Here is a 27,164-nt window from a genome sequence, read left to right as displayed (position 1 = left end):
GTGCTATAAAAACTCATATTCATACTCCTTATTCAACTTTCTAGAATCTGATGTTATCTCAGTTGAGTCGTGACTGAACCACGAACCCAATACACATCTAACACAGCACTTGCAATTAACCAATTCTCTCTCTTTTTAGATGTTTTGTACAGTTCTGCCTACATTTAATGAATCACGTTTTTTGAAACATGTCCCACTGTTCACTCCTACAACTGTCTTCTCTGCAGTGCTGCTTGACAACCATTAGAAATATTTTCAAACAAACTCTCTTCACTAAACAAGCAGAAACATTAGGTTATTATCATAACCCTGGTTCCCTGAAATAGAAATGTAACCATTACTGAATGGGTATTTACCTCTTAAAGACCCCAAACCTGTGACGCAGTCATGGCCCGCCCCCGAGGACATAAATATACTGTGCTCACAGACCTCAATGTCATTTTTTCCTTCAATCCTGCCTCAATTAAGCGACCTTGATGGTTAATGGTTACATTTCTATTTCAGGGAACCAGGGTCAAGTACGAAATGTAACCATAAAAGCGCTAGCAAGAATTTAATATCGACTCACGAAGAGACGAGAAACAAGGTACTGAATCCCAGGGAAGGGGCCGGGATAGCTTCCGGCTTTGCGCAGGGCACAAGGCCACAGAGAGGCCTTCATCAGAACTAAGAAGCTATGAAAAATGATATGCTTAAAAAGCGAAATTATTTCAAATATGAAATGAGAGAAAAAGTGAATTAAATCAATTTCTCTCCGTAGTTGACTTAAAGTCAGAGCTCAGTCCTTCCTCAGACAAGGGCTGAAAGAGAAAATAGCGCTGAGCCTTATGCGCCACTCGTATTTATCTCCTGGGGGCGGAGACTATGTCTGACACATACAGGGATCTTAAAGAAGCAGATTTGATATAAGTGCTCAGGTAATTCAGGCCATAAGAGATTACATTCCATTAGGTAATGGTTACATTTCGTACTTGAAAGGGAACCAGAGTCTCCTGGGCCAATAAGGGGCTACCAGAAGCACCTTGGCCCGGTCCTGCTTGATTTTCTCCAGACACAGCAGGAGCAGGATGAGCAATGGGAAGGTATATAACAGTTGCCTCGGCCACTGGTGAGCCAAGGCATCTATTCCCAGTGGGTCCCCGCCTCCTATTATGGAGAACCAGAGGGGACAGTGGGCGATTCATAGGAGGTAAAGAGAACTATCTCTGCTCTCCTGAACCTCTCCCAAATGAGATTCATCACCTTGTGGTGAAGCCTCCACGCTGAGGCGCTGGGAACTCTCCTTGAGAGGAGGATCTTGTGTGCCCAGAGCAAAAGCCTGAGGCTGCCCTGGTGACTGATATAAGCCACCACTGTTGAGTTGTTTGTATGGACAAGCACATCTCTTTCAAATCTCATGCAAAAAAATGCTGCAAGACCAGGTAAACTGCCTGAAGCTCAAAAACATTTATGTGGAGACCATGCCAAGGGGGTTCAACACACCTTGCGCACCACTGTCATTCCACAGTGCCCCAGTCCAGGCTGGACTCATCTGTAGTGACGACCTCCCTTCTGGTGACACTTCCCAGCGCTACGCCGAGGTGTAGATGGGCAGGCTGTTTCCACCAAGAGAGTGCCTTTAGATAGTGATGAGACACTCTGGCTGAAAAATTGAAATTTCTAGTATATACTTCTCTAGTATATACTTTATATACTGGAACACTGCTGCAGCAGGGTGATCCTGGTTTCATACCCAGGTGGATTTTTTTTTTTTTGTGGGGGGGGGCAATCCTCAGAGTTGGGGAACATTGTCAGAGCAGAAAGAAGCAAGTTTTCTTCCAGGACAACCTTGTACTTGGCTTGATTCATGCACCCTTCACAAAGACAAATCTGCCCGATTCCAGCCTTGCTGAAGCACCTCCAGATGAGTCCAATTTTCAGCTTTGCCCAACACCTGGTCGTCTAATGGTTACACAGAGACCTGGAGAGGCCTACATGCCACAGTGTCTCGCACCCACTGTGAAATGTGGTGGAGGATTGGTGATGATCTGGGGGTGCTTCAGCAAGGCTGGAATCAGGCAGATTTGGCATGAATCAAGCCAAGTACAAGGTTGTCCTGGAAGAAAACTTGCTTCCTTCTGCTCTGACAATGTTCCCTAACTCTGAGGATTGGTTTTTCCAGCAGGACAATGCTCCATGCCACACAGCCAGGTCAATCAAGGTGTGGATGGAGGACCACCAGATCAAGAACCTGTCATGGCCAGCCCAATCTCCAGACCTCAACCCCATTGAAAACCTCTGGAATGTGATCAAGAGGAAGATGGATGGTCACAAGCCATCAAACAAAGCCAAGCTGCTTGAATTTTTGCGCCAGGAGTGGCATAAAGTCACCCAAAATCAATGTGAAAGACTGGTGGAGAGCATGCCAAGATGCATGAAAGCTGTGATTGAAAATCAGGGTTATTCCACCAAATATTGATTTCTGAACTCTTCCTAAGTTAAAACATTAGCATTGTGTTGTTTAAAAATGAATCTGAACTTATTTTCTTTGCATTATTCGAGGTCTGACAACACTGCATCTTTTTTGTTATTTTGACCAGTTGTCATTTTCTGCAAATAAATGCTCTAAATGACAGTATTTTTATTTGGAATTTGGGAGAAATGTTGTCAGTAGTTTATAGAATAAAACAAAAATGTTCATTTTACCCAAACACATACCTATAAATAGTAAAACCAGAGAAACTGATAATTTTGCAGTGGTCTCTTAATTTTTTCCAGAGCTGTGTGTGTGTGTGTATATATATATATATATATATATATATATATATATATATATATATATATATATATATATATATATATACGCACACACACAGTGCCTATAGAAAGTCTACACCCCCTTGAACTGTCAGTGCCTCAGAGTTTCATGCATTTAAATGAGAATTTTTTCTCACTTATCTACATACCATACTCCACACTGATAAGGGGAAATAAGTTTTTACTGACAAAAAAATTATGTATTAAAAATACAAAACTGAAAAATCATAATTGGATAAGTCTCCACCTCCCCTGAGTTAATACTTGGTGGAAGCACCTTTGGCAGCAATTACAGCTGTGAGTCACTTGGGATAGACACCTAGATTTGGCAGTATTTGACCATTCTTCTTTACAAAACTGTTCAAGCTCTGTCAAGTTCTTGGGGAGCGTTGATGGACAGCAATCTTCAAGTCATGCCACAAATTTTCGAATGGATTTAGGTCGGAGCACTCACTTTTTGTTCCTTAGCCAATCCAGTGTAGATTTGGCTGTGTGCTTTGGGTCGTTGTCATGCTGAAAGGTGAACTTCCGTCCCAGTTTCAGCTTTCTTGCAGAAGGCAGCAGGTTTTCCTCAAGGACTTCTCTGTACTTTGCTGCCACCACCATGCTTCACAGTAGGGATGGTGTTTTTTGGGTGATGCGCTATGTTGGGTTTGCGCCAAACATAACGCTTTGCACTTAGGCCAAAAAGTTCCATTTTAGTTTCGTCAGACCACAAAACTTTTTGTCCCATGCCTACAGAATCTCGAGTGGTTTTTTGCATATTTCAAACAGGATTCAAGGTGGGCTTTCTTGAGTAATAGCTTCCTTACCTACCACCCTACCACACAGGCCAAATTTAGTGGAGTGCTTGGGATATTATTGTCACATGCACACTTTCACCAGTCTTGGCCATAAAAGCCTGTAGCGCTTGCAAAGTTGCAACTGGCTTTTGGTAGCGTCTCTGATCGGTCTCCTTCTTGCTTTGTCATACAGTTTGGAGGGACGGCCTGATCTAGGCAGGTTCTTGGTGGTGCCATACACCTTTCACTTCTTAATAATCGTCTTGACCGTGCTACAAGGGATATTCAAGGCCTTTGATATTTTTTTTTATATCCATCCGCTGATCTGCGCCTTTCAATAACTTTGTCCCGGAGTTCTTTTGAAAGCACCTTGGTGCTCACGGTTGAGTCTTTGCTTTGAAATGCACTACCCAGCATAGGGAACCTACAGAACTGCTGAATTTATCCTGAAATCATGTCAATCACTACAATTTAACACAGGTGGAGGCCACTTAACTTGGTGTGTGATTTTGAAGACGATTGGTTACACTTGAGCTAATTTAGGATTGCTGTTACAAGGGGGAGTGGACACTTATCCAACCAAGCTATTTCAGTTTTTATTTTTAATTAATTTTCCACAAATTTCTAGAATATTTTTTTCACTTGGAAGTTGTGGGGAAGGATGTGTAGATAAATGAAAAAAAAAGATCTTAAATGCATTTTAATTCCAGGCTATAATGCAACAAAAGGTGAACATTTTGAAAGGGGGTGTAGACTTTCTATAGGCACTGTATATATATATATATATATAGCATTTAAATCAAAAAAAATATTTTCTCCCCAATTTAGAGTCACCAATTGTGTTGGTATTAATCCTGTTTGACTGCTTCAACCCCCTGGTGACTTGGGAAATGGAGGCTGAAACATGCATCCTATGTTCCTGCCAAGATGTTGTTTTCACAGATTCACAGTGAAACCATCAGACCCATAGTGCCGGAGGACAACACAGACCTGAATGGCTCCACTACAGACCCACAGATGCCCTATCAGCCACAGGGGTCGCTGGTGTGCAGCTGACCTAAGCCCTCCCTACCCGGGAGGCCAATTGTGTACCACCCCCAGTCACAGTCAGCAATGATGTAGCCTGGATTTGAACCTGCGATCTCCAGGCTATAAGGTGCATCCTGCACTCCATGCAGAGTGCCTTTACTGGATGCGCCACTTGGGACCTCAACATGATTTTTTTCTAATCTGCTAATACCTTAGCTACTATGGTGTTTTCTTTTTTTGTTACTAGATTGCTGCATTTAAATGTCAGGTTCATGTATTTAAAAAGCAGTATCACTTATTTGCTAATTTACAAAAAACGTAAACAATACTTTAAGTTTAAAAGATTTGTGCCTTGTCAGAGGCTGTCTTGGCAGCCATTTCTGGATTCCTGGCAGCCAAGATCAGCTTTTTACACAGCTAGCCAATAAGAGGTGATAGGGGTGGGACATAAAATGTTTGTGTGCAGGTGCTAGACTTCCAGATTCACTTTTCAGAAACTTGCGTGGCTCTCTAAAAATATACCCGGAGTGTTTTTGTAGCAACAGAACGAACATAGGAAATAAATAAATAAAAACTATTTGTCCAATGGGTAAAGTAAAACAGCCAAACTTCTTGTCCCTCACACAAATCTTGTTGTTCCGGGCAGTCTCGGTACTGGTATGGCACGGGTCCACTGGTTAACAGTTACTGTGGGTGGCAATGTACAGGGTCACTGGCAAAACCATTCAGTCAGTAACACACAAGACTGAGAAAGCCTGCTTGTTAGAATGGACTAACAATTTTTGCAATGGTGATGTTAAAAGCTGTCACCAAAACGGCATCAAGATACTGCAGCTGAAATTGTTTAAAGCAACAACAACAACTGAAGCGAGTATCTCGGTCCTGCACAGTGCTGCTGAGGACCACATTTCAGACAGGCCTTTTTTAAACTATTACAGTGTAAATGTAATATCGCATAATTTATGTAAAACACAATAATTAGCAAATATTATACAGTCATAAGCAGTAAGTGCTTATCTAATACCAGGCTCCCCTGTCAGATCAGTCTTGTAAGGAAAAATGACGTCAAGGTCTGTGACCGCAGTGTTTTTATGTCCTCAGGAGTTGGGCCATGACTGCGTAACAGGCTTGTTGAGCGGCTTTGACACATCTTATTCAGGTTTTGGGACTTTAAGAGGTAAATACTCATGTGGTAATCGTTACATTACGTACTTGAAATGGAACCTGCAGTTCAGTGCTCCACACTTATCCAATCCTGCTATTAGCTCAAAGTCTAACAGAATGAGCTCGGAACTGCTCTGTCATACAGTGTCTGGAAGTCTATATAATGCAAGAAATCCATTATGCCCTCAGACTTCCTTACAGTATTTTGAGGCATAATTCCAGTGTGACTTACAACTGCATTATTTAAAACAGCTTTGTATAATCATTTTGTACCAAAAAACTGTAACAAATACATCAACAGACAGATTAAGCAAGACTTAATAAACAGTTCTTGCAGTACAAAGTCTATCATAAACAAGTGCACCCACCACCTTTGGAAGTTATCATTGCCTCTACTTTCACGGTACAGTATACAATTAACATTTCCACCCCCATACTTCACTTTTCACCATCTTACTGTCTCCATGCCCTTAAATGCCACTGATAATTTGCTAATTATCTGCTTGTAATGTGAGACTAGGGCTCCACATTTTCTTTCTTTATCAGAATTTTTAAATCCCATCATTTACTGAGTGCCCCAGATACCTCAACAACTGATTTTAATGGTACAGACTGAGGGGAATATCTATCACGCAGTGGAAAGAATTACAACACGCCAGCGTGTGTTTTGCAGTGCTGTGCATGATTTGCCTGCATTTAGCTTTATTAATGTAAGCCTGTGATTTATGAGTTTGCAATCATTTGGAGTGGTTTCTTTATATATTCTATATATATATATATATATATATATATATATATATATATATATATATATATATATATAGTACCAGTCAAAAGTTTGAGTACACTTGCTGGAAACTAGGTTTTTTTTCATAATTGACAATGTTTTACGTTGTATACGTTTCTGTAAATACTTGAAAATGTAAACACATGTTACAATATACAAAACAAAACATAAGGAGTATCAAAGCAATGTCAAGTGAAGAAAATTGTCTCTAAATCCTGGATTCCTCAAAATAGCCACCTTTTGCCTTAATAACAGCCTCACAAACATGAGGCATTCAGTTAACAAGTTTCAGCAGGAAATCACCCGACATGTATTCCCAGCTCTTCTGCAGCAATTCCCAGAGATGTAGGGCACTTGTGGGTAGCTTTGCTTTGACTCTTCTGTCCAGTTCGTCTCCCATACAAGTTCTATGGGATTGAGGTCTGGAGACTGGGCAGGCCAGGTCATTAGATTGAGTTGTCGTTCACTTTCCTTCTTCGCCAGATAGTTCTTGCACAACTTTGAGGTGTGTTTCGGGTCATTATCTTGCTGAAGAATGAAGGACTGCCCAACTAGCCATAATCCTGATGGAATGGCATGCCTCCAAAGTATACTATGATAGCTTTGCTGATTGAGCTTGCCATGGACTCATCAACTCTGTCACCAGTAAAGCAACCCCAGACCATGACACTGTCTCCTCCATAATTGACAGTGGGAACCACACATGCAGAACTCATGCGCTCACCCTCTCTGCGTCTTACAAATACTCGGTGGTTGGACTCAAACATTTCAAATTTTGACTCATCGGTCCATAAGACTGACTTCAAATCCTCAAACGTCCAGTTTCTGTGTTTTTTGGCCCAGGAAAGTCTATTCCTCTTATACTGCACTCTTAACAATGGTTTCTTTGCAGCAATTCTTCCAGTTAGGCCAGCTTCACGCAATCGCCTCTGAACAATTGATGTTGAAACATCTGTACTTCTAGTAGCATTTAGCTGAGCTTGTATTTCAGGGGCAGTTAATCGCCGGTTTCGCAAACTTGTGACTCGAATGACCTTGTTCGGTCCTCATGAGTGCTAATTTCTTCTAATCTTTTGATGGTCTTGGCCACAGCAGTTGCAGACACTTGCAAAGTTCTTGCGATTTGTCTTAAAGATTGACCTTCATTTTTTAAAGTAATTACAGACTGTCTTTTTTCTTTGCTTAACTGAACGTATTTTGCCATTTGCTGCTCCCTTTCATTCAGGAATGACAAACTTGTGCCTATGCTACCTATATTTATAGTAATCATGGACCCTCATCTGTTAACAATAATTGTTGACAAAACGTTAATTAGGTAACATGCTAGTTAACTCAGAGAACATCTAACAAAGACACTTTTATACTTAGGCCAGTGTTCTAACGCCGTGTTACACACATTTCAGACCGTTAACTGACTTGGGCTTCAGACTGAAATCCCCTTGCTTTGGGTGACCATTTCAATGAAATTGACAAGATTTACATTTTCATTTAAAAATTAAATTTTTGAATGCAGTTCACTTATGATTATCAGCTTATATAAGTACATGTATCATATAATGAAATATTAAGTATTTATAGACAAGTTTATACAGTTAAAAGCATAGATAATCATGAAAAACCTGGTTTCAAGCAGGTGTACTCAAACTTTTGACTGGTACTATATATATATATATATATATATATATATATACAGCTCTGGAAAAAATTAAGAGACCACTGCAAATTTATCAGTTTCTCTGGTTTTACTATTTACAGGTATGTGTTTGGGTAAAATGAACATTTTTGTTTTATTCTATAAACTACTGACAACATTTCTCCCAAACTCCAAATTAAAATATTGTCATTTAGAGCATTTATTTGCAGAAAATGACAACTGGTCAAAATAACAAAATAGATGCAGTGTTGTCAGACCTCGAATAATGCAAAGAAAATAAGTTCAGATTCATTTTTAAACAACACAATACTAATGTTTTAACTTAGGAAGAGTTCAGAAATCAATATTTGGTGGAATAACCCTGATTTTCAAGCACAGCTTTCATGCGTCTTGGCATGCTCTCCACCAGTCTTTCACATTGATGTTGGGTGACTTTATGCCACTCCTGGTGCAAAAATTCAAGCAGCTCGGCTTTGTTTGATGGCTTGTGACCATCCATCTTCCTCTTGATCACATTCCAGAGGTTTTCAATGGGGTTCAGGTCTGGAGATTGGGCTGGCCATGACAGGGTCTTGATCATCACCGATCCTCCACCACATTTCACATTGGGTGCGAGACATTGTGGCTTGTAGGCCTCTCCAGGTCTCTGTCTAACCATTAGACGACCAGGTCTTGGGCAAAGCTGAAAATTGGACTCATCAGAGAAGATGACCTTACTCCAGTCGTCTACGGTCCAATCCTCATGGTCTTTTGCAAACCTCAGCCTGACTCTTCTTTGCTTCTCATTGATGAAGGGCTTTTTTCTAGCTTTGCACGACTTCAGCCCTGTCCCTAGGAGCCTGTTTTGAACCGTCCTCGCCGTGCACTTCACCCCAGCTGCTGTTCGCCATTCTTTTTGTAGGTCACTCGATGTCATCCTACGGTTGATGAGTGATATTCGAATGAGTTGGCGGTCATCCCGGTCAGTGGAGAGTCGTTTTCGCCCTCTGCCGGTCTGTAGCTTTGTTGTCCCCAATGTGTGCTGCTTTACCTTGTTCTTATGAACCGCTGTGTTTGAAATTTTAAGGATGGAAGCAACCCGACGTTCTGCCAGTAAAGCCAGAATTGAACCCTTCTTTTCTTCAATCAAAACTTTCCTTTTCAACTCTTTGGGCATGGTCAATAGTTATTTTTTAATTCCAATTACTTTGGAGGTACTACTAGCACTGTTTTGCCATCTAGCTGGTCCTATTGCAAGAGGATAGCGATGACCACAGGAGTGGTTTTTATACTTTTCCTCGGTAAATAAGATTTGGTTCAGGTGATCCCCTAATCAGTACCTCATTCAGTAGAATGAGGTGTGCCTGTGTTGGAATTAAACAGACACTGGAACGTAATGGCTGCCATAAATGTAGAGATGGTGATTTAAGAAAAATGTGCAGTGGTCTCTTAATTTTTTCCAGAGCTGTACTATATATATATATATATATATATATATATATATATATATATATATATATATATATATATATGCAGGCACCTCCAAAATTATTGGAACCCTTGATAAAGATGAGCAAAAAAGGCTGTATAAAATAAACAACACAGGTAATGAGCTACATTTTATGCTGAAAAATATGGGAAAACTATATTCTTTTATATTAATACAATTGCTCAAATGTCATATAAAGTAATATTTTTTTTTTCTCAAAAAGACAAGCGTCAAAATTTTTGGCACCCCTAAAGATTCTTATAAATAAAATTAAACAAAATTAAATCTGCATTAACATTCTACTTTTTTAAGTACATCTCAGTCTTAAGGAACTATATTGTGGCCTTCCATGAGGTAACACGCATGTAAAATCCATTTGTCATCCATCACCATGGGGAAAGGTAAAGAAATCACAAATGAAAAGAGACAAATGGCAATGGGTACAAAAAAAATAGCTAAAAACCTAAACATACCACTTACCACTATTACAGCAATAATTAAGAAGTTCAAAACCAGTGGAACAGTGGTAAATCTACCTGGTAGAGGACGCAAGGGCATCTTGCCCCCACGCACAGTAAGGAAGATGGTTTGGGAGGCAAAGAAGAATCCAAGGGCCACAGTTGGAGAATTACAGAACTTGGTTGCATCTTGGGGTCACCAAGTCTCCAAATCTACAATTAGACACCACCTCCATGCCAACAGCCTATTTGGAAGGGTTGCCAGAAAAAAAAGCCTTTATTGAGAGCAACCAACAAATGTAAGGGCCTGGAGTTTGCTAAACAGCATTGGCACTGGTTGGAACCGGGTGCTATGGTCAGATGAGACGAAAATAGAGTTCTTTGGCCACGCACACCAGCGATGGGTTTGGCATTGTTTGAAGGATGCGTACACAGAAAAGAATCTCATACCTACTGTAAAATCTGGTGGTGGATCTTTGATGTTATGGGGCTGTTTTTCTTCCATTGGTCCTGGCGCCCTTGTTAAGTACCAGGACATTTTAGCCAAAAACCTGGTTGCCTCTGCCAGAAGGCTGAAACTTGGCCGCAAGTGGATCTTCCAGCAAGACAATGACCCCAAGCACACATCAAAATCCACAAAGAAATGGTTAACTGACGACAAAATAAACATTTTGCAATGGCCATCTCAGTCTCCGGACTTGAATCCCAATGAAAACCTGTGGTTTGAATTGAAGAGAGCAGTCCATAAGCGTAACCCTGAAGATATCAAAGATCTGGCAACATTCTATATGGAGGAATGGTCAAAGATCCCTTCCAATGTGTTCTCCAATCTCATAAAAAAATTATAGAAAAAGGCTCTGTGCCGTTATCCTTGCAAGGGGAGGGTGCACAAAGTACTGAAAACAAGGGTGCCAATAATTGTGACACCTAATTTTTTTGGAAATAAATTTATAATTTGAGAAATGTGTAATTTTGGTGGATTCCCTTGAATCATTAATAAAGTACAATATATTCCACATGTTGGAAAATTACAATATAGCTCATTACATGTGTTGTTTGTTTTATACAGCCTTTTTTGCTCATCTTTATCAAGGGTGCCAATATCCCAGAGTTCTGACTCCTAGTGTCGTTATTATTGTGGTCCTGAAATCTGTTGTCTTAATGCAGTTATTTCGCCTATTTATTTATTTATTTATTTTAAAAGTTCTGAACAAGAAACATTTTAAAAAGCTGTAAGGAGAGGCTCACCACAGCTAGTCTGCTAGCCACATTTTTTCTATGTATTCCTTTTCATATGCTCAATGACTGGTACTGGAGTAAAGCTCAGGGCAGGCTGACGTGGCCAGCTCCATTTAGAAATGTGTTTAACCCAGTAATATTGTAGCTATTGGATTTGGGACATTTTTAACATCCTTCAAATCAGACTAACAACTATGAGAAACACCCAAACTAATCAGGTAAAAAACAAAACCCTTAAAAAAATAAGGACCAATCTTGATTAAAATGGCACTTTAGGTTTACAGTAATTAATATCTGTGTTTCGTAGATGTTTAAAAACTGTTCTGAGAGTTCTGTATTTAAAATATTGAGTGTTTTGTAAATCTGCTATATTACAATTAAGCACCATATTTCAAGTTGGTTTATAATGTTGTACAACATTAGACGTTTTAGCTTAATAAATAGTTTATTATAGTTTATAACCTTTTAAATCTGTAAGAATTCTTTTTTTTTGTAGTTCTTTGTAAAATATTGTGCTGTATAACAATTATCGTGATAATCGTCTGAGAGAATTTTCATATTGTGACATCCCTAGTTGCAACTTATTCTTTTGAACCTTGATAAAGTCCATCAGTCTTTTGTTTCAGCGAGGCAAAACAATGTTGCTGGAATTTACAAAATAGCTGCATCAGGAGAACTAATTGTACTGAATCAGCATCCTTCTGCTGTTCATAGTATAATAATAAGAAATTAATCCTCCCCATTTGTCGCGCTGCTGTCTTTGTGTCTGCTCCACAGGTTTTAGACTAACGCATGCATCGTTGTGTGTGTACGCACCGCGGGCAGTAAGTCTACATTGGCAATAATGTACTGTATTTCAGAAATAAAACTTGTCAGGGAGCCATGGATAATTGAAGTCACGGATGAATGGGGTGTGAATAAATGAGTTTCTACTGCTTTATACATATATATATATATATATATATATATATATATATATTATATATATCTATATATATATATATATATATATCATAGAAGTATAACTGCAGTGTACAGAAATGAAAAAAACTAAGTTTTTTTTTTTTTTGGATGCACACAATATGTTTCAATTATTAAGAAATAATTTATTTCAGGATGTTTTGGACAAAAGCCCTTCTTCAGCTGTGTAGAAAACTGGGTAGAAAGCACATTGACAGAGTCTTCTCGTGTGCACTTCAGTGGTAAAGTGTCAGCTGTGCCGGTCTGTCGCCCAGAGAATGTTGAAAGATAGGCCTATTATGACAGAAAACAGAACAGGCTTACAATGGGCTCTTTACAACTGCAAATTGCCTTAAATCATCTTTAGTTAAATACTGTTTCAGAAAAATACAGCAGTTTTGTTTCATTTTTTCATGTGAAGAAGAATAGATGTAATAGTTCACTCTGAATTCAGGCCTGTGTTGTGGATTTTACAATGGGCTAGACGACTGTGGCAAAGTGGTTAACAGTGTACAGGTGCAGAAGTGATGCGGTGCTTAATCACCATACAAGACAGTGATAATCCAATTAGAAAAGCTTTTAATACTGTAGTGACCTCAAGCAGTAATCCCAGTCAATACACAGTAATGTGTATTGCACTGTTCAAAATAAAAGGTTTTCAGTCCCAAACAATAAACACAGTCCAGTTACACACACAATATACAAACACGGTCACCAGTCCTGGCTGCATCCTGCAGTGTTTGTGGTGCAATACAATTATTATCATTAAACAGATGTAGTGATGCTCGGGTTTGTGCTGGCCTCTGGCGACAGCTCCAGAATATATTAACCGTCTGCTAATAACAACAACTATTAATTAGAGATGAACAAACAAAACACTCACGTACAATATTTTTAACACAGGTCCTTCCGGGTTGTTTCCTTAACCATAAACAAAGGAACAGATCATGTCACTCCGTTCCCTATTTGTAACGTCACACCTGACCTCTTGGTAAACAGCTGCAGTCGCTCCTCCAATCCACGGCTGCCACATCGTTTTCCTTCTGGGTCGATGAGTTAGTGCACCAGAGTTCCGTCCCATTTCTAGATGGCTGAATTCCTTTTAACCCTGGGATTGAATTCAGGCCATCTGGTCCAGGGTACTCTGTTCCCTGTACTTAGCACCTTCACAGGTCAGGAGGGAGATTTACCACCAAGAATCATTCTATTTCTGTCACATATCCCACCGCTCAGAGTGGAGCCAAAGGAAGCTGAATCTACCTTTCCTATTACTCCCCCTTCCCGGGAAAAAAAATCTGCATTTTGAAGGTCTTTCCCCGCACGGTGTACCATGTGGTATATGAAAGGCAGCAATGCCAGATGCCAGACCAGTTATCTGGACATTGCTGTCCTTCATTGTGCTTAACCACTTGAGTGGGGCATGTTCTGTAACGAGATCAAATGAAGGTCCCAGCTGGTAATATCACAAAGAGTGAGTAGCCCATTTAATGCCCAAACACTCCTTTTCGATCATGGAGTAGCGCCCCCAAGGGAACATCTTTTTGCTGATATACAATATCGGGTATTCTACTCCATCTACCTTTTGGGACAAGACTGACCCAAACCAACATCTGACACATTGGTGTGGAGGATGAATCTCTTGGTGAAATCTGGTGTGATGAGAATGGGGGCCTGGCAGAGTCTTTGCTTAATAATATCAAATGCCCCTTGACATTCTACTGACTACTTAATTAAATTTGGTGTACTCTTTTTGGTGAGGTTGACTAAGGGGTTAACCACTGTGGCATATTCAGGGATAAAGTGGAGGTAATAACCGGCTAACCCCAGTAGCGACCTCATCTGAGTATTGGTTTTGGGAAGTTAATAAATTTACATGATAAATTTCACATTCATTACGGCCATCGGGCTGTCTAATTTCCTATATCCCGAATCACTTCATATGGCCCTGTGTCATTTAGCACATAATTTAGTTTCATAATTTCGATTATGTGTCCTGGTTGAAAGCTTCGAATGAGTGCATTTTGATTGTAATGCTGCTGTTGCAGGTGCTGAACCGATCTGAGGTTGTCCTGGGCCAAACGACCAACCAAATCCAGGGGATCTCTTAGTAGAAGCACATGCTGCACTACATTTTTGGACAAGCCTTTGTGCTCCTCCCACCCCTCTCTCAGCAGATCAAGGATGCCGCGAGGCTGTCAGCCGTACAATAGCTCGAAAGGGGAGAACCTTGTCAAACTGTGCGGCACCTCTCTCACTGCAGAAAGAAGCGGAGGGAATAAGCGATGCCCAATGTTTTTGCTCTTGGTTTACAAAAAACATCTCAGTATCTGCTTTAAGGCCTGATTAAAGCATTCCACCAAACCATCCGTCTGTGGATGAAACACAGATGTCCTGATGGGACGTATTTTTTATATTTTATACACTTGCTGTAACGTATTAGATGGAAAGTTGTTTCCATGATGAGTCAAAATCTCCTTGGGGATCCCTACTCCAGCCATAATCTGCATTAATTCTGTGGCTATCGCAGCAGCACTAGTGGACCTCAATGGAACTGCTTCCGGGTATCATGCTGCATAATCTACCATCACTAATATATGCGTATACTCAGAATCAGAAGGTAGCAAACGGCCCACTATGTCCATTGCAATGCGTTCAAAGGGGGTGGAAAAAATCGGTAGTGGGACCAAAGGGGCATGGCGCACTCATACCCGGGCATGTGGCTACATATTTTGATACATCAGTATGAAGTCCTACCCAATAAAATCGAGCCAATATTCGCTCCCTTGTTTTGTCAGCTCCGAGGTGCCCCGCAAAAGGGATATCATGAGCCAGCCTTGTGACCTCAGGCCAACAAGACAGGGGAACCAATAATTGTGTTACAGGCTGTCTTGTGCCCGTGGCCAGGTATGTGCATGTTACATCACATTCTCACGACAATGGAGAGAGAACCTGGAGTTTCTAAGCTGCATGTAAACCAAGCCATTGATAATACAAATTATATTGGTATTGTCTCGCTCATCCAAAATACGCTTTGCGGGGAAAATTCCATTATAATTGTATCCCACAGGGACATTTATTTTCTGTGTAGAAAAAGTAACTACTTTGGGGAATGTTTTAGTGACCAACAGGAATCTTCTCAAGGAACACATGTAGGGCATTCGTAGAATAGAAGATTGTTAATCAGCGTGCACACTCTGCTGAATGGTTGACTCATATTGAAGGCTTTTGTCATCTGTAACCTGCAACCCTTGACAGTCTGTTATACCCTCTCACATGCAACTTTCTCACCCGGGCACCATTACCCACTACAATGAAGCCACGTGCTTGATCTAATTTTTAAAGCAGTGCCAGATTAATTTGCTCCTTACATGCACTCTGAACAAGTTCCAGTTACCCTTAGAAAGCCAAAACTCCTTGGCATGATGAATTGGCGGACACAGATTTCTAAGAGATTTTTTAGCAGATTGAATTGGAAACAAAGTCTCTCCTGCGACATCATTGCAGAAGACAGACTTGAGAATACAACCAACTCAGTTATATGTGACTTGGACTGATTCTGGAATTGCTGAATGAAACTGCACTGTGAGTTTACTTGTTACTTCCCTAAAAATCAGTTTAGGTGTATACTGTATTTTAACTCTATTATTTTAACAGCAGCTTAAAAATGTGCATTATAAATTGTGTAGCTCACCCTCTTAAACCACAAGCATATACACTCATTTACATAATAAAACAACTACTGTGCTCTGCTGTGAAGTAGGAAGTGAGCAATGTTGTAATTAGGCTAATAGTGTCTGTTGGGCAAATGGATTCTTAAAATGTTCAGTTGATATTAAATCATGCCTTTCTTCTTAAAAGCGTACAGCCTCTATACATGAACCCCCAATATCTCTCACAAGCACCTGGGTACATATTTTATACAATATCACAAAAAAAAGAATAAGCTTTTTTTTTTTTTTTTTTGGTGCATATGTATAGCTATTATGTACTATATATAACCTTACAGTACAATAATACAACAAAAAATGGATTGAATGACAATACCCGAAAATAATCTTAATATTTTTTAATAAAGTACCCTGCGCAAATATAGTATTAGGCGGTGGATTGTGCCGATCGCCAGCTTATTTGGAAAACCCCGCATTCACTGTCACTATTTTTGCTTTGAAAATATTCTGGTATTTTTTTAGCAGTCATTTTAATGTTTTAGCCTCTCAAAGTGCTTAACACAGAAAACCGGCCCCTTCAACTCTCTGATTGGTTAAATGTTGCGTCAAGATGTAACATAGCTGTCATGTGGTTCCAAAATTGTTCTTTTCACCCAAAAATATGCAAGTGATCTAGTCTGCTAGAAGTGCAATCAATCCTTATTGTTAAAGGCACAGTAGCATCTGCAAGATGGGCAGATCAGGTTTTTTCAGCCGGGCGGCACGCCCGGCTGAAAAGGCCTTGGGAGAACCTTGAGGTAAATTGAATGTGGTATTACTGGAGCAAACAGTAAAAAGTAAACAGCTCTGTGATTTTCTGATTTCATACAATGCATTTGCTAACCTAATACAGTTGCCTTTACTTAACTGCAATCAACTAGGCAAGAGGACATGCCAATGCAATTATCCAGAGTACTGTACCTGCATACTGGGGATCTGGGGTGTTTCTCGTAACTGATAAAGGTCCTTCTTTAAAACTCTTTACGGATTATGTAAGTGTTACGTGTGTGCTTCCTGTACCCTTGTTGATGAGGAACACATTTAGTTTAATAAAACACTTTAGAAAAAAAATTGCTGTAGTCTCACATCAATTCTGAGCCAAAATAATGCCAGATGCAGTAAATATATAAGCAATAATCCTCCAACTCCCCAGATTCTGAAACTCTCAATGGATGTCCTTACCCAGTTTTTTCATAATTGGACAAGCAGCTCTGAAGATATCTCTAAAACATTAAGTGTAACGGACAGACAGCAGACTAACAGCCTTCATATGACCCCGGATTCTGTCCCTGGCAAATCTGATCTCAATTGGATAAGTGATTCTCTGTATATAAAACATACGTGCATCTCCATAATATTCCTGTCCACAATGGTTAGATCGGGGGAGCGGAGGGGGGGGGGGTGTTAGATAATAAAAAGTCACAACAGACAACAAATACCGCATTAAACCTACCTTCCCCAACCATGGACACTCCTATGGACATCCCCATGAACTTGCTCTTCGTCCAGACGTGTGCGTTTACACACATTTGCCTCTCCTTGCACTCACAGTAAAACCCTGACACAGGCGGATGATGGGACACTTGCTCCGCCACAAAGCGCACTTTGTAGCAGTCAGCCTGGTCCCCGCAAGGCTCCAGGCCCTGGATTTTGGCCTGGTCCTTGAGGATGGCAGACGTGTTGTAAGTCCTCAGGGGTTTGACTTTGTCTTTAGGCACGTCCCAAGAGCAGTGGCAGGTCTCGCCGATGATGGGGTTGTAGGGTTTCTTGGCCACGGCACCCTTGCGACCCTCATGGAAAGCGGTCAGGTAGTACTCCACGAAGCTGATGATCCTGTCCTCGGGGCTGGAACCGTCCGTGATGGTGATGAACATGTCTGGGTGCGCCATGAAGTTAGCATACATCTCCAGCAGGGACCTCTTCTCCAGGATGAAGGTGGGAAGCACAACCTGGAGACGTGGGAGACACGCAAATTGGTTAAATTAAGCAAAGACCAGACTGACCGTCAAAGGTTTACATTACCTATTCTTTAAAAAGAATTGATAAAAATAATATCGATAATTTAGCGGGGTAGGTTATATATTTTTTTAATTTATAGGAATCATTTTTAGCAATGGAATAGTAATTTAGATAATATGAGAAAATAATTGTTGCTGTGTGTGTGCACATGTATGCATATATGTATGGAAAAACCTTTTCCAGTATTGTAAGCAGTGGCGTAACTTTGGTAGCTTTGGTTTCAAAAGTATGTTTGTGGGGGGTATGGAGCATAAAGTAATACAATTATAAACGTTTATTCAGATTGACACCTCTGCGGTCATGAATGCTCTTCGGAGGATTACAGGTGATATTTCACAGCCACTCTACGACAATAAGACCCCAATGTTTGCAAACTCTGGCATGACACCGGGCACTGCTTCCTCCTCTCTGCTTGAGATCACCGGTAATGTACTGTGTGCCAACGCTGCCATAGTTGATTGGCAATTCTGCTGGGTTCTAGTGGAGAGTTTTATACTGACTAGTGATTATACAAATAAATTATTGCGAAATACAAGAAGATTGACTTCTTTATTCAACATATCAAATACAAAACATTTTATGAATCGAGAAATTAACTGTAGCTAATACTGTCAAGTTAGTGGATAACTTCCTGTTTTGGAGCGTGCAAGAAATGTATTTTATTTATTGAATGTGTAACTCAAAGCAGTTGCGTAATAAATGCAGAGAATTTGATCATTGCCCCATTTCTGAGGTAATTTGGATATAGAATCAATTGAGGTTGATAACATATTGTCAGTTTGGTAGATCACGTCTAAACTAAACTAACATGGTAAAATTAATTTGATAAATTAGTTATCGGAATATTGGTTTCTGTTCTGAATGGGAAGTTGAATTAATTCTTGTGCATTTTTTTTTTATATTATTATTTTTTTAAATTTAGTTGTCGCCAATTATTTTTATTATTTTCTTCCAATTTAGCCTCAGCTCACCGTTACACCCCTGCGTGACTCGGGAAGGGCGATAACAAACACAAATTGTCTTCCGAACTGTGTGCCGTCAGCCGACCGCTTCTTTTACACACTGCAGGCTCACCATACAGCCACCTCAGAGCTACAGCATCGGAGGACAACACAGCTCTGGGCAGCTTACAGACAAGCCCGCAGGCTCCCGGTCAGACCACAGGGGTCGCTGGTGCGTGGTGAGCCAAGGACACCCTGGCCGACCTTCTCTTCCCTTGTCCCCCTGTGGTGAAACCAGCTACTGGTTATCCTCAGGACTGTTCAGTCTTTTACTGCTATCTGCTGTCTTCTCAAAACCCACTTATTCAACCTTTATTTGTAAATTGCTATTCATATACAGTGCCTATAGAAAGTCTACACCCCCTTAAACTTTTTTCACATTTTGTTGAGTCAGTGCCTCAGTTTCATGCACTTAAATGAGGATTTTTTTTTCCACTTATCTACACACCACACTCCACACTGTTAAGGGGAAAAAAGTTTTTATTGAGAAAAAAATTATATTTTAAAAATACAAAACTGAAAGATCATAATTGGATAAGTCTCCACCCCCCTGGGTTAATACTTGGTGGAAGCACCTTTGGCAGCAATTACAGCTGTGAGTCTGTCGGGATAGGTCTCTACCAACTTTGCACACCTAGATTTGGCAATATTTGACCATTCTTCTTTACAAAACTGTTCAAGCTCTGTCAAGTTCCTTGGGGAGCGTTGATGGACAGCAATCTTCAAGTCATGCCACAAATTTTCAACTGGATTTAGGTCGGGGCTCTGACTGGGCCACTCAAGGACATTTACCTTTTTGTTCCTTAGCCAATCCAGTGTAGCTTTGGCTGTGTGCTTTGGGTCGTTGTCATGCTGAAAGGTGAACTTCCACCCCAGTTTCAGCTTTCTTGCAGAGGGCAGCAGGTTTTCCTCAAGGACTTCTCTGTACTTTGCTCCATTCATTATCCCTTCTATCCTGACAAGTGCCCCAGTCCCTGCCGATGAGAAACATCCTCATAACATGATGCTGCCAGCACCATGCTTCACAGTAGGGATGGTGTTTTTTGGGTGATGTGCTGTGTTGGGTTTGCGCCAAACATAACGTTTTGCATTTAGGCCAAAAAGCTCCATTTTAGTTTTGTCAGACCACAACATTTTTTGCCACATTGCTACAGAATCTCCTGAGTGTTTTTGTGCATATTTCAAACGGGATTCAAGGTGGGCTTTCTTGAATAATAGCTTCTTTCTTGCCACCCTACCATACAGGCTAGATTTGTGGATTGCTTGGGATATTGTTGTCACATGCACACTTTGACCAGTCTTGGCCATAAAAGCCTGTATTGGCCTCTTGATAGACTCTCTGATCAATCTCCTTCTTGCTCGGTCAACCAGTTCGGAGGGACGGCCTAATCTAGGCAGGTTCTTGGTGGTGCCATACACCTTCCACTTCTTAATAATCGTCTTGACCATGCTCCAAGGGATATTCAGGGCCTTTGATATTTTTTTATACCCATCCCCTGATCTGTGCCTTTCAACAACTTTGTCCCGGAGTTCTTTTGAAAGCGCCTTGGTGCTCATGGTTGAGTCTTTGCTTTGAAATACACTACCCAGCAGAGGGAACCTACAGGAACTGCTGAATTTCTCCTGAAATCATGTGAATCACTACAATTTAACACAGGTGGAGGTCACTTAACTTGGTGTGTGATTTTGAAGGCGATTGGTTACACTTGAGCTAATTTAGGATTACTATTACAAGGGGTGGTGGACACTTATCCAACCAAGCTATTTCAGTTTTTATTTTGAATTAATTTTCTACAAATTTTTAGAATATTTTTTTCACTTGGAAGTTGTGGGGTAGAATGTGTAGATAAACAAACAAAAAAAAATAATTAATGCATTTTAATTCCAGGCTATAAGGCAACAAAATGTCAACTTTTTGAAAATGGGTGTAGACTTTCTCTAGGCGCTGTATATTTTTGTAGTTTCCTTTATATTTATTGTGTATATATTGTTTACATGTGTTTAATTTGCATTTTTATTTCTAGAAACTTATATACTTTTATATTTTGTTTAATTTCTGAAAGTCGCTTTGGATAAAAGCGTCTGCTCAATAACACTATGTAACACAATTTTTGTTCCTGGGTAGTAAGTGTTATTTCCTAATTGCTTATGCCTCAAAAGTATAGAAAATGGCTATTACTCGAAAAACTACTCACTTCTAAATCTTTTGTAGTCATCTTTGTATTACTTTAGTATAAATACATGTTAATTTGGATTCATATGTTGTTTTTTCTGACTTTATGTGAACGAAAAGACACACATTTTCCCATTGGAAATAGTGATATTTTGAAATATCACTGTCCTGGTCACAAAAGCAAAGTTTGTGGGGAATAATAGCCATGTTCTATACTTCTGAGGCATAAGCAATTAGGAAATAACATTTACTACCCAGGAACAAAAAAACATTTTTTTTTTTTTTGTTACACAGTGTCATTAAATAATATATAATAAAAAATAAAATATCTGCATGCTGTGATCAAAGTATAACATAGCTATTTTTTGTGACTGAATTGGATAAACAGTTCTCCAGATATGATAATTAATGCAGAATGATAAAGAGGCCCTGTCTAAACTAGCTTTTCTTTCTGCTGAACAATGCTTAATGAGCATCTCTGATGGGCTTTCTGTCTCTGAAGAAAACCACTCTAATACTGTCTCTTTGTCGTCAGCTCAGCTCTTGCTTGGAAAAATTTCACAGGCGATGCGTAAAAGGCTTCTTTATTCTTAAAGGTATCTCTTTGTATTTTATAATGGTCTATTTTACATTCTGGTAACTGATGTTAGATATTTTAAACCTCACTGAGACAGCTGGAGGTGAAACCTGGTCCATATTAGTGTGTCATTTCTGTTTTATTATTCCCTACATGTGAATATAACAGAGGAGCACATATACTTATGTACAAAGATATTTGACTCAGATACTCTGCATGCTGTGCGTTGTTGCTCAAGCTTGAGAAACACTATGACTGTGACAAACCAAGGTCATAAATCGTGTACAAGACAACAAGGAGTTCTCCAGACATATGGAAAAATGTACGTACACCGTACAATCGCCTCCAAGGGGGATAATACACTGAAGTGGGTGCTGACTGATGCACAGTGGCACAATATTCAACAGCTGGGATGTAGTAACTGGGCCACAATAATGTTGAATTGTCTACATAATCTCAATTCAGCCAACACTATCATTTGGATATCTAAAAAAGCCAGAATATTTATTAAAAAAAATAAACACAGAAAATAGGAAAAAGATAAACACAATAACACCCTACATAAATGGCAGAACATGTCAATCAAAATCTACGTTTTAGCATTAGCTGACTGCCTAGTGGCGACAATCCCTATTGGGTTGCTTCTTATTAAACGGAAGCACAGACACACAGCTGTCATTTTAGCTAATGTTCCTGAAAGCTGTGTACAGGCTTAGACAGCAATGCTAATACAACTAATATTGTACTATATCCTCTGTTCAGTGTTTTAAAAATGAAATTCCCAGTGATGGCTATGGTTATAGACTCAGCCGGCATTTTGGGAGATGGTACTGATTCCAATATAACCCTTGATAGTGTACATGACCTAGGATAGAAGAAAGCATCACTGTGTCAACATGAATAGAGTGTTGATGGCTGAAGTGTAATGCTTGTTCCAGGTATCAGCTAATCTGCGGCCTCACTCGTATCAGCACACACACTGGTGACGATGCTGACTCCAGGGATCAACCAAAGTGAGGCTTGCCTTTATGTCTGGAATGGGCTGAGAGGGGCACTTTGCAGGGGTCACTATATGGGCACTCACGACACCTCAGGAAGGCACAACAGTGACGCTGGTTATTTTGGAAATAATGTTTTGTATGATAGAATTCAAAGCAGACGCATCTTTATCTAGCACATATACATCAGAAAACTTGCCTTGCAAATTTTCAATCACGCAATATACAGTATCTTCCCCAGTTTAGGGCATGGGTGTATAGTGCTGTTATATTAATTACTATCTGTGAAGTGTAGGTACAATAAATAAATAGGTCATTTTGACCAGTACCAAACCTGACAAGGCTTCCTTACAGCCTTTAGCACCAACAAATAAATAAAGAAATCTCCTTGTTTTATTCTCTGTACGTACACAGGCATCCTTTTCACACTCAGCTGTGTGTATACAGGAGTGAAAAAATTTGGACTTGCATGTCATTGAAGCACGTTATAAAAAAAGACATGTTAAACTTTGCAGATGCACTCCACGTGGAAATCGCTCCACGTGGAAATCGCGGGATAAGCAGCTGGGTGGATAAGCAGTAACTGACTAGTATATTATCTAGCCTAGATCAGACCTTATTTTTAATGCCGAAAAAATGCCTTCAGCTAGGTCATCCACAATACTATTTATCTGATTAAAATTAGGATCCTGGTGTTCTTTATGCTTCTGGGCCACTGGGATGCATCATATGAGAATAATATTCTAAAGCCTTCAAACAATGTGTCCTAAACAGATTCTAAAATTAAGATGCACTCACAATCTAAACAACGCAGTCCTAAAACAGAACAAAATACTCCTAAAATAGCCCACATGTTTAATGGACAACCCTTCCTCAGGGGGCATGTTTTATTACTTACATTAACAAGAAAAAGAGGACAGGGTTACTTCCACTTCTTCAGCAGCTAATTTCAGTAATAAAACATCACAACTCTTTCCCAAGGGTAGAAGCACTGATAAACCCTTTACAACAAAATAACCACAGTGAAAACCACAGGCACTTCTTTCTGCACTCTTTCAGTCCCTGATTCACGTGTTTTAAAGAGCTTACCTTAATCATGGGTACAAATCAACAGACAAGCATAGGAAACTCATTGCACGGTTCTTAATACTCTAGTGTATTAATTTTGCAATGTATTGTAATTTTGCAGTTTACCAACTTTGTACTATTAGTTTACCGAGATTTACCATGCTCTACCATTCTCTGCCTCACCGTGCTTTCACAATGCCCCATCACACTTTCAATACTAGTCCCAATGCACACTGCACTACACTATACTTTTTTAGGAGAAGTCAGTCAGCCAGGTACTTTAGTCCGACAGCAGCTTTAACAGCAGCTCAGTGAAAACAAACCCAGACAGCACCTCCTTTATAAGACCAGAGAGTTGCAGGACTTGACAATCGCCTCTTGGCGATGGTTGAAGTATAACCCACCTTCACTTGCAAACTACTTTGAAATTATTAACTATAGGCACTCAAGACTGACAGCTAATAATGCTGTGCTAACAGAGCCACATCAGTGGAGCCTCACCATCACAGTTCATTTTATTTCAGTTGTTTTTCATACACTCAGTATTGCTTCTGTTCACATATTTTCCTTTAATAACAATGACTGCCAGTGCTATCCCTGGTTCAGTCTTCTTTTTCTTCTATTTTAGATATCCAATCACTTTACACATCGCCGTTGCATTTTATCTATGCAACGTATTTATATTTTACAATTATCGAACAGCTTGAAAAATCTAAGCAGACACAAGGAAACAAAAAATTACTATTTCCAACAATGGACTTGACAGGTTGTTTTCAAATCGAGAAGGCTGCAGGTATGGCACTTCGAGCCAGCTGCGACTTGTGCCCAATAATGAATCACAGATATCAGGATCCATTGTCTGCCCATTTCCTATTATCTTGACAGAGAACAACAAAGTAAGGTGGCTAAGAAGGGCATTTAAGAGCACTGATGTTCAAATCAAGTGATGTGGTCACTAAGTTACCAATCAAGCGTTAGCAGAGACATCACTCCAATCACCAGTCATCGTGAATTACTTCTGATCTCAGCAGGTAGTTTAAACATGTGATCAAGCAAACTGAACAGGTCTGATAAACTGGCCTCCACCAACTCTGTGAGCAACATATTATGGCATTAGGAGGTTATTAGTGATTCTCAGTCTACTGTATGTTAAAGGGTACCTGTACCCAAAAATAACAAAGCTTTCTTTGTACTCTGCATATCCAAGAAATGCTTCTTGCTGCACCGATTAAGTCAACAAGTCGTGTGTTTAGTGAGGTTTTAAATTTCTTTGTCCAGTTTCTGTGTCAAGTGACAATTGAGGGAGTTGACATATTGGAGCCTTTCAGGCAGCGATGTGATGTCAAGTCGTTGATTTCCCTGATAGGCCACAAGTTGAACGCATGGATTTATGGGATGCAGAGATGAAAACCCATAGCATGCGACTTGGCGGAGTGCAAAGCTTTCAGGTGCTTGAATACTAAGCGTACAATTAAGACAAAAATTGTTATTTTGTTTGCCAAAGCCTATTCAGAATGGGAGATCATAGCAGAAAAAATGACTACATAATTTGAGAACAGGGCATACACTGTGTGTGAGGACCACTTTGAACCTGAATGCTACAAAAGGAACATGCAGGCAGGGTACGAATGCAAGACGAGGCTAAAACCGGATGAGATGCCAACAGTATTTGCCAACAAGAAAAAAAAATTAGCATGACGAAATCATCAAAATGATGGTCACTGCATATAACTCAATCATATTTATTAACAATAAGGAATAAATTACATCAAAGTGGACAAGATAAATGACGAGACCGAAGTTCAATGTCACCAGAAGTCCAAGATACTAGTATTACAGGCTTTCTATTCACAATTCCGCCCTGCAGAGCAGGCTCCGTGGATCGAGGTGACAGTGCTATGTGAGTGCAATCAATAGCACACGTTCTATAATCCTGTCTATCCTCTGTAGGAAATTTAATATAATTCCCTGTGAGCTTTAACAGGGCTTTTCTTTTGGTGTAAATCACTGTTTATTAAATAGGCTGCAGTTAAATCTGAATGACATATAGCTTAACATAAATAATTAATACTCTAAAGCAGGGGTGTCAAACATATGGCCGCGGGGCAATTTTTGGCGGCCCAGCCATTCGTTTATAAAATTGCATCAACGTACTTTATTGTTTTGGAATTATTTAAAACAACCCACCTCTTTAATATAACACGTGTATTCAAAATTGTATGAGTGACATTACCATTAAGCCAATCACAGCTCACAGAGATAGTACAATAGCCAATCAACTAGCACACAGGATCCATTTCCTCACGAACATAATTTTGTTTAGGATAGCGAAGAGAAGGCTTGTTTAAACTTTTTATTTTACTTTGTGTAAAATTTTAAATCAGTAGCAAAAAAGTAAATGGAGATGTCTTGAAAGCGAAAGGTGGCGGTGGAACACAGAAGATTCCAAAATCGTTAGCCAGATGATTATTTTTTCACTGAATAATTTTGACGACAACTCAGCATGTCTGATTTGCAGTTATGAAAGACTATACCACACAATGTTACTACAGCACAAAGCAATGTATTTCCAGTTCACTGGAAATTAAAGACGTTATGGAGTCACAACAAAAGGAAAGGACTTTTTAAACTTCAAGAAGCCACGGAAAGTGCTGAATTACCATATATGACTGAGAAAAAGTGTGGTTTGGCTAGCAGTGTGCTGGAAAAAATTTAAGAAACGCAGAAGTGCCAATTTTCTTACACTGGATAAGTTGCAGAATTAGAACACGTAAGGAGCATTGTTAGTGCGGCCCACCAAATGAACAGTCTTAAATTAAATGGCCCTTGCTGCCAGATTTATCTGTTCAAACTAATTTTCATAACCAAGTAATTCAGCAAGATGTATTTATTTCACGTTTGTGAATCAGACCAACAAATCTGCTCACTTTAATGTGCACAATACAATTGTTGCCCTTTAGTAAATATGGGGTGAATGAAGCTCATCTCATTATTCAGAGTGGGGTACTTCATTTAAATACCTTATCATGCATTTATTTATTTTATTTATTTATAATTGCAATTATCGTGCACCATAAAGTTTTGCACCCTTTCATAAATGAGGCCTTTGATGTGCTTTATTATTAGTTGTAGCCCTTTACAAAAGCTTGAAAAAGCAGAGCACTTGCATGAATTATAGAAAAAAAGAGAACTATTCTGCTTTCTCTTTACTATCATTTTCCAGTTGGGGAATGCCAGTTTTTCACTGTTTTCGCATATGTGTGTAGCAGGCTTGCATGCTGTTT

The 27,164-nt window shown here is 39.7% G+C and overlaps 1 protein-coding gene across 3 annotated transcripts in view; it reads right to left on the bottom strand.

Annotated features, from left to right (window-relative positions):
- Positions 1 to 27,164, bottom strand: part of LOC121312910 (oxysterol-binding protein-related protein 10-like) — a 130,248-nt gene that overhangs the window by 3,404 nt on the left and 99,680 nt on the right. For all 3 annotated transcript variants that reach the window (XM_041244815.1, XM_041244813.1, XM_041244816.1), the window contains one exon: positions 17,498 to 17,993. In XM_041244815.1, the coding sequence (XP_041100749.1) occupies positions 17,498 to 17,993 (496 nt within the window). The remainder of the gene's footprint in view (positions 1 to 17,497; positions 17,994 to 27,164) is intronic.

This window comes from Polyodon spathula, chromosome 3 (assembly GCF_017654505.1).
Source record: "Polyodon spathula isolate WHYD16114869_AA chromosome 3, ASM1765450v1, whole genome shotgun sequence".
Classification (NCBI taxonomy): domain Eukaryota; kingdom Metazoa; phylum Chordata; class Actinopteri; order Acipenseriformes; family Polyodontidae; genus Polyodon; species Polyodon spathula.
The sequence above is the reverse complement of the archived record's forward strand: the minus strand, read 5'-3'. Positions and strand labels throughout refer to the sequence as shown.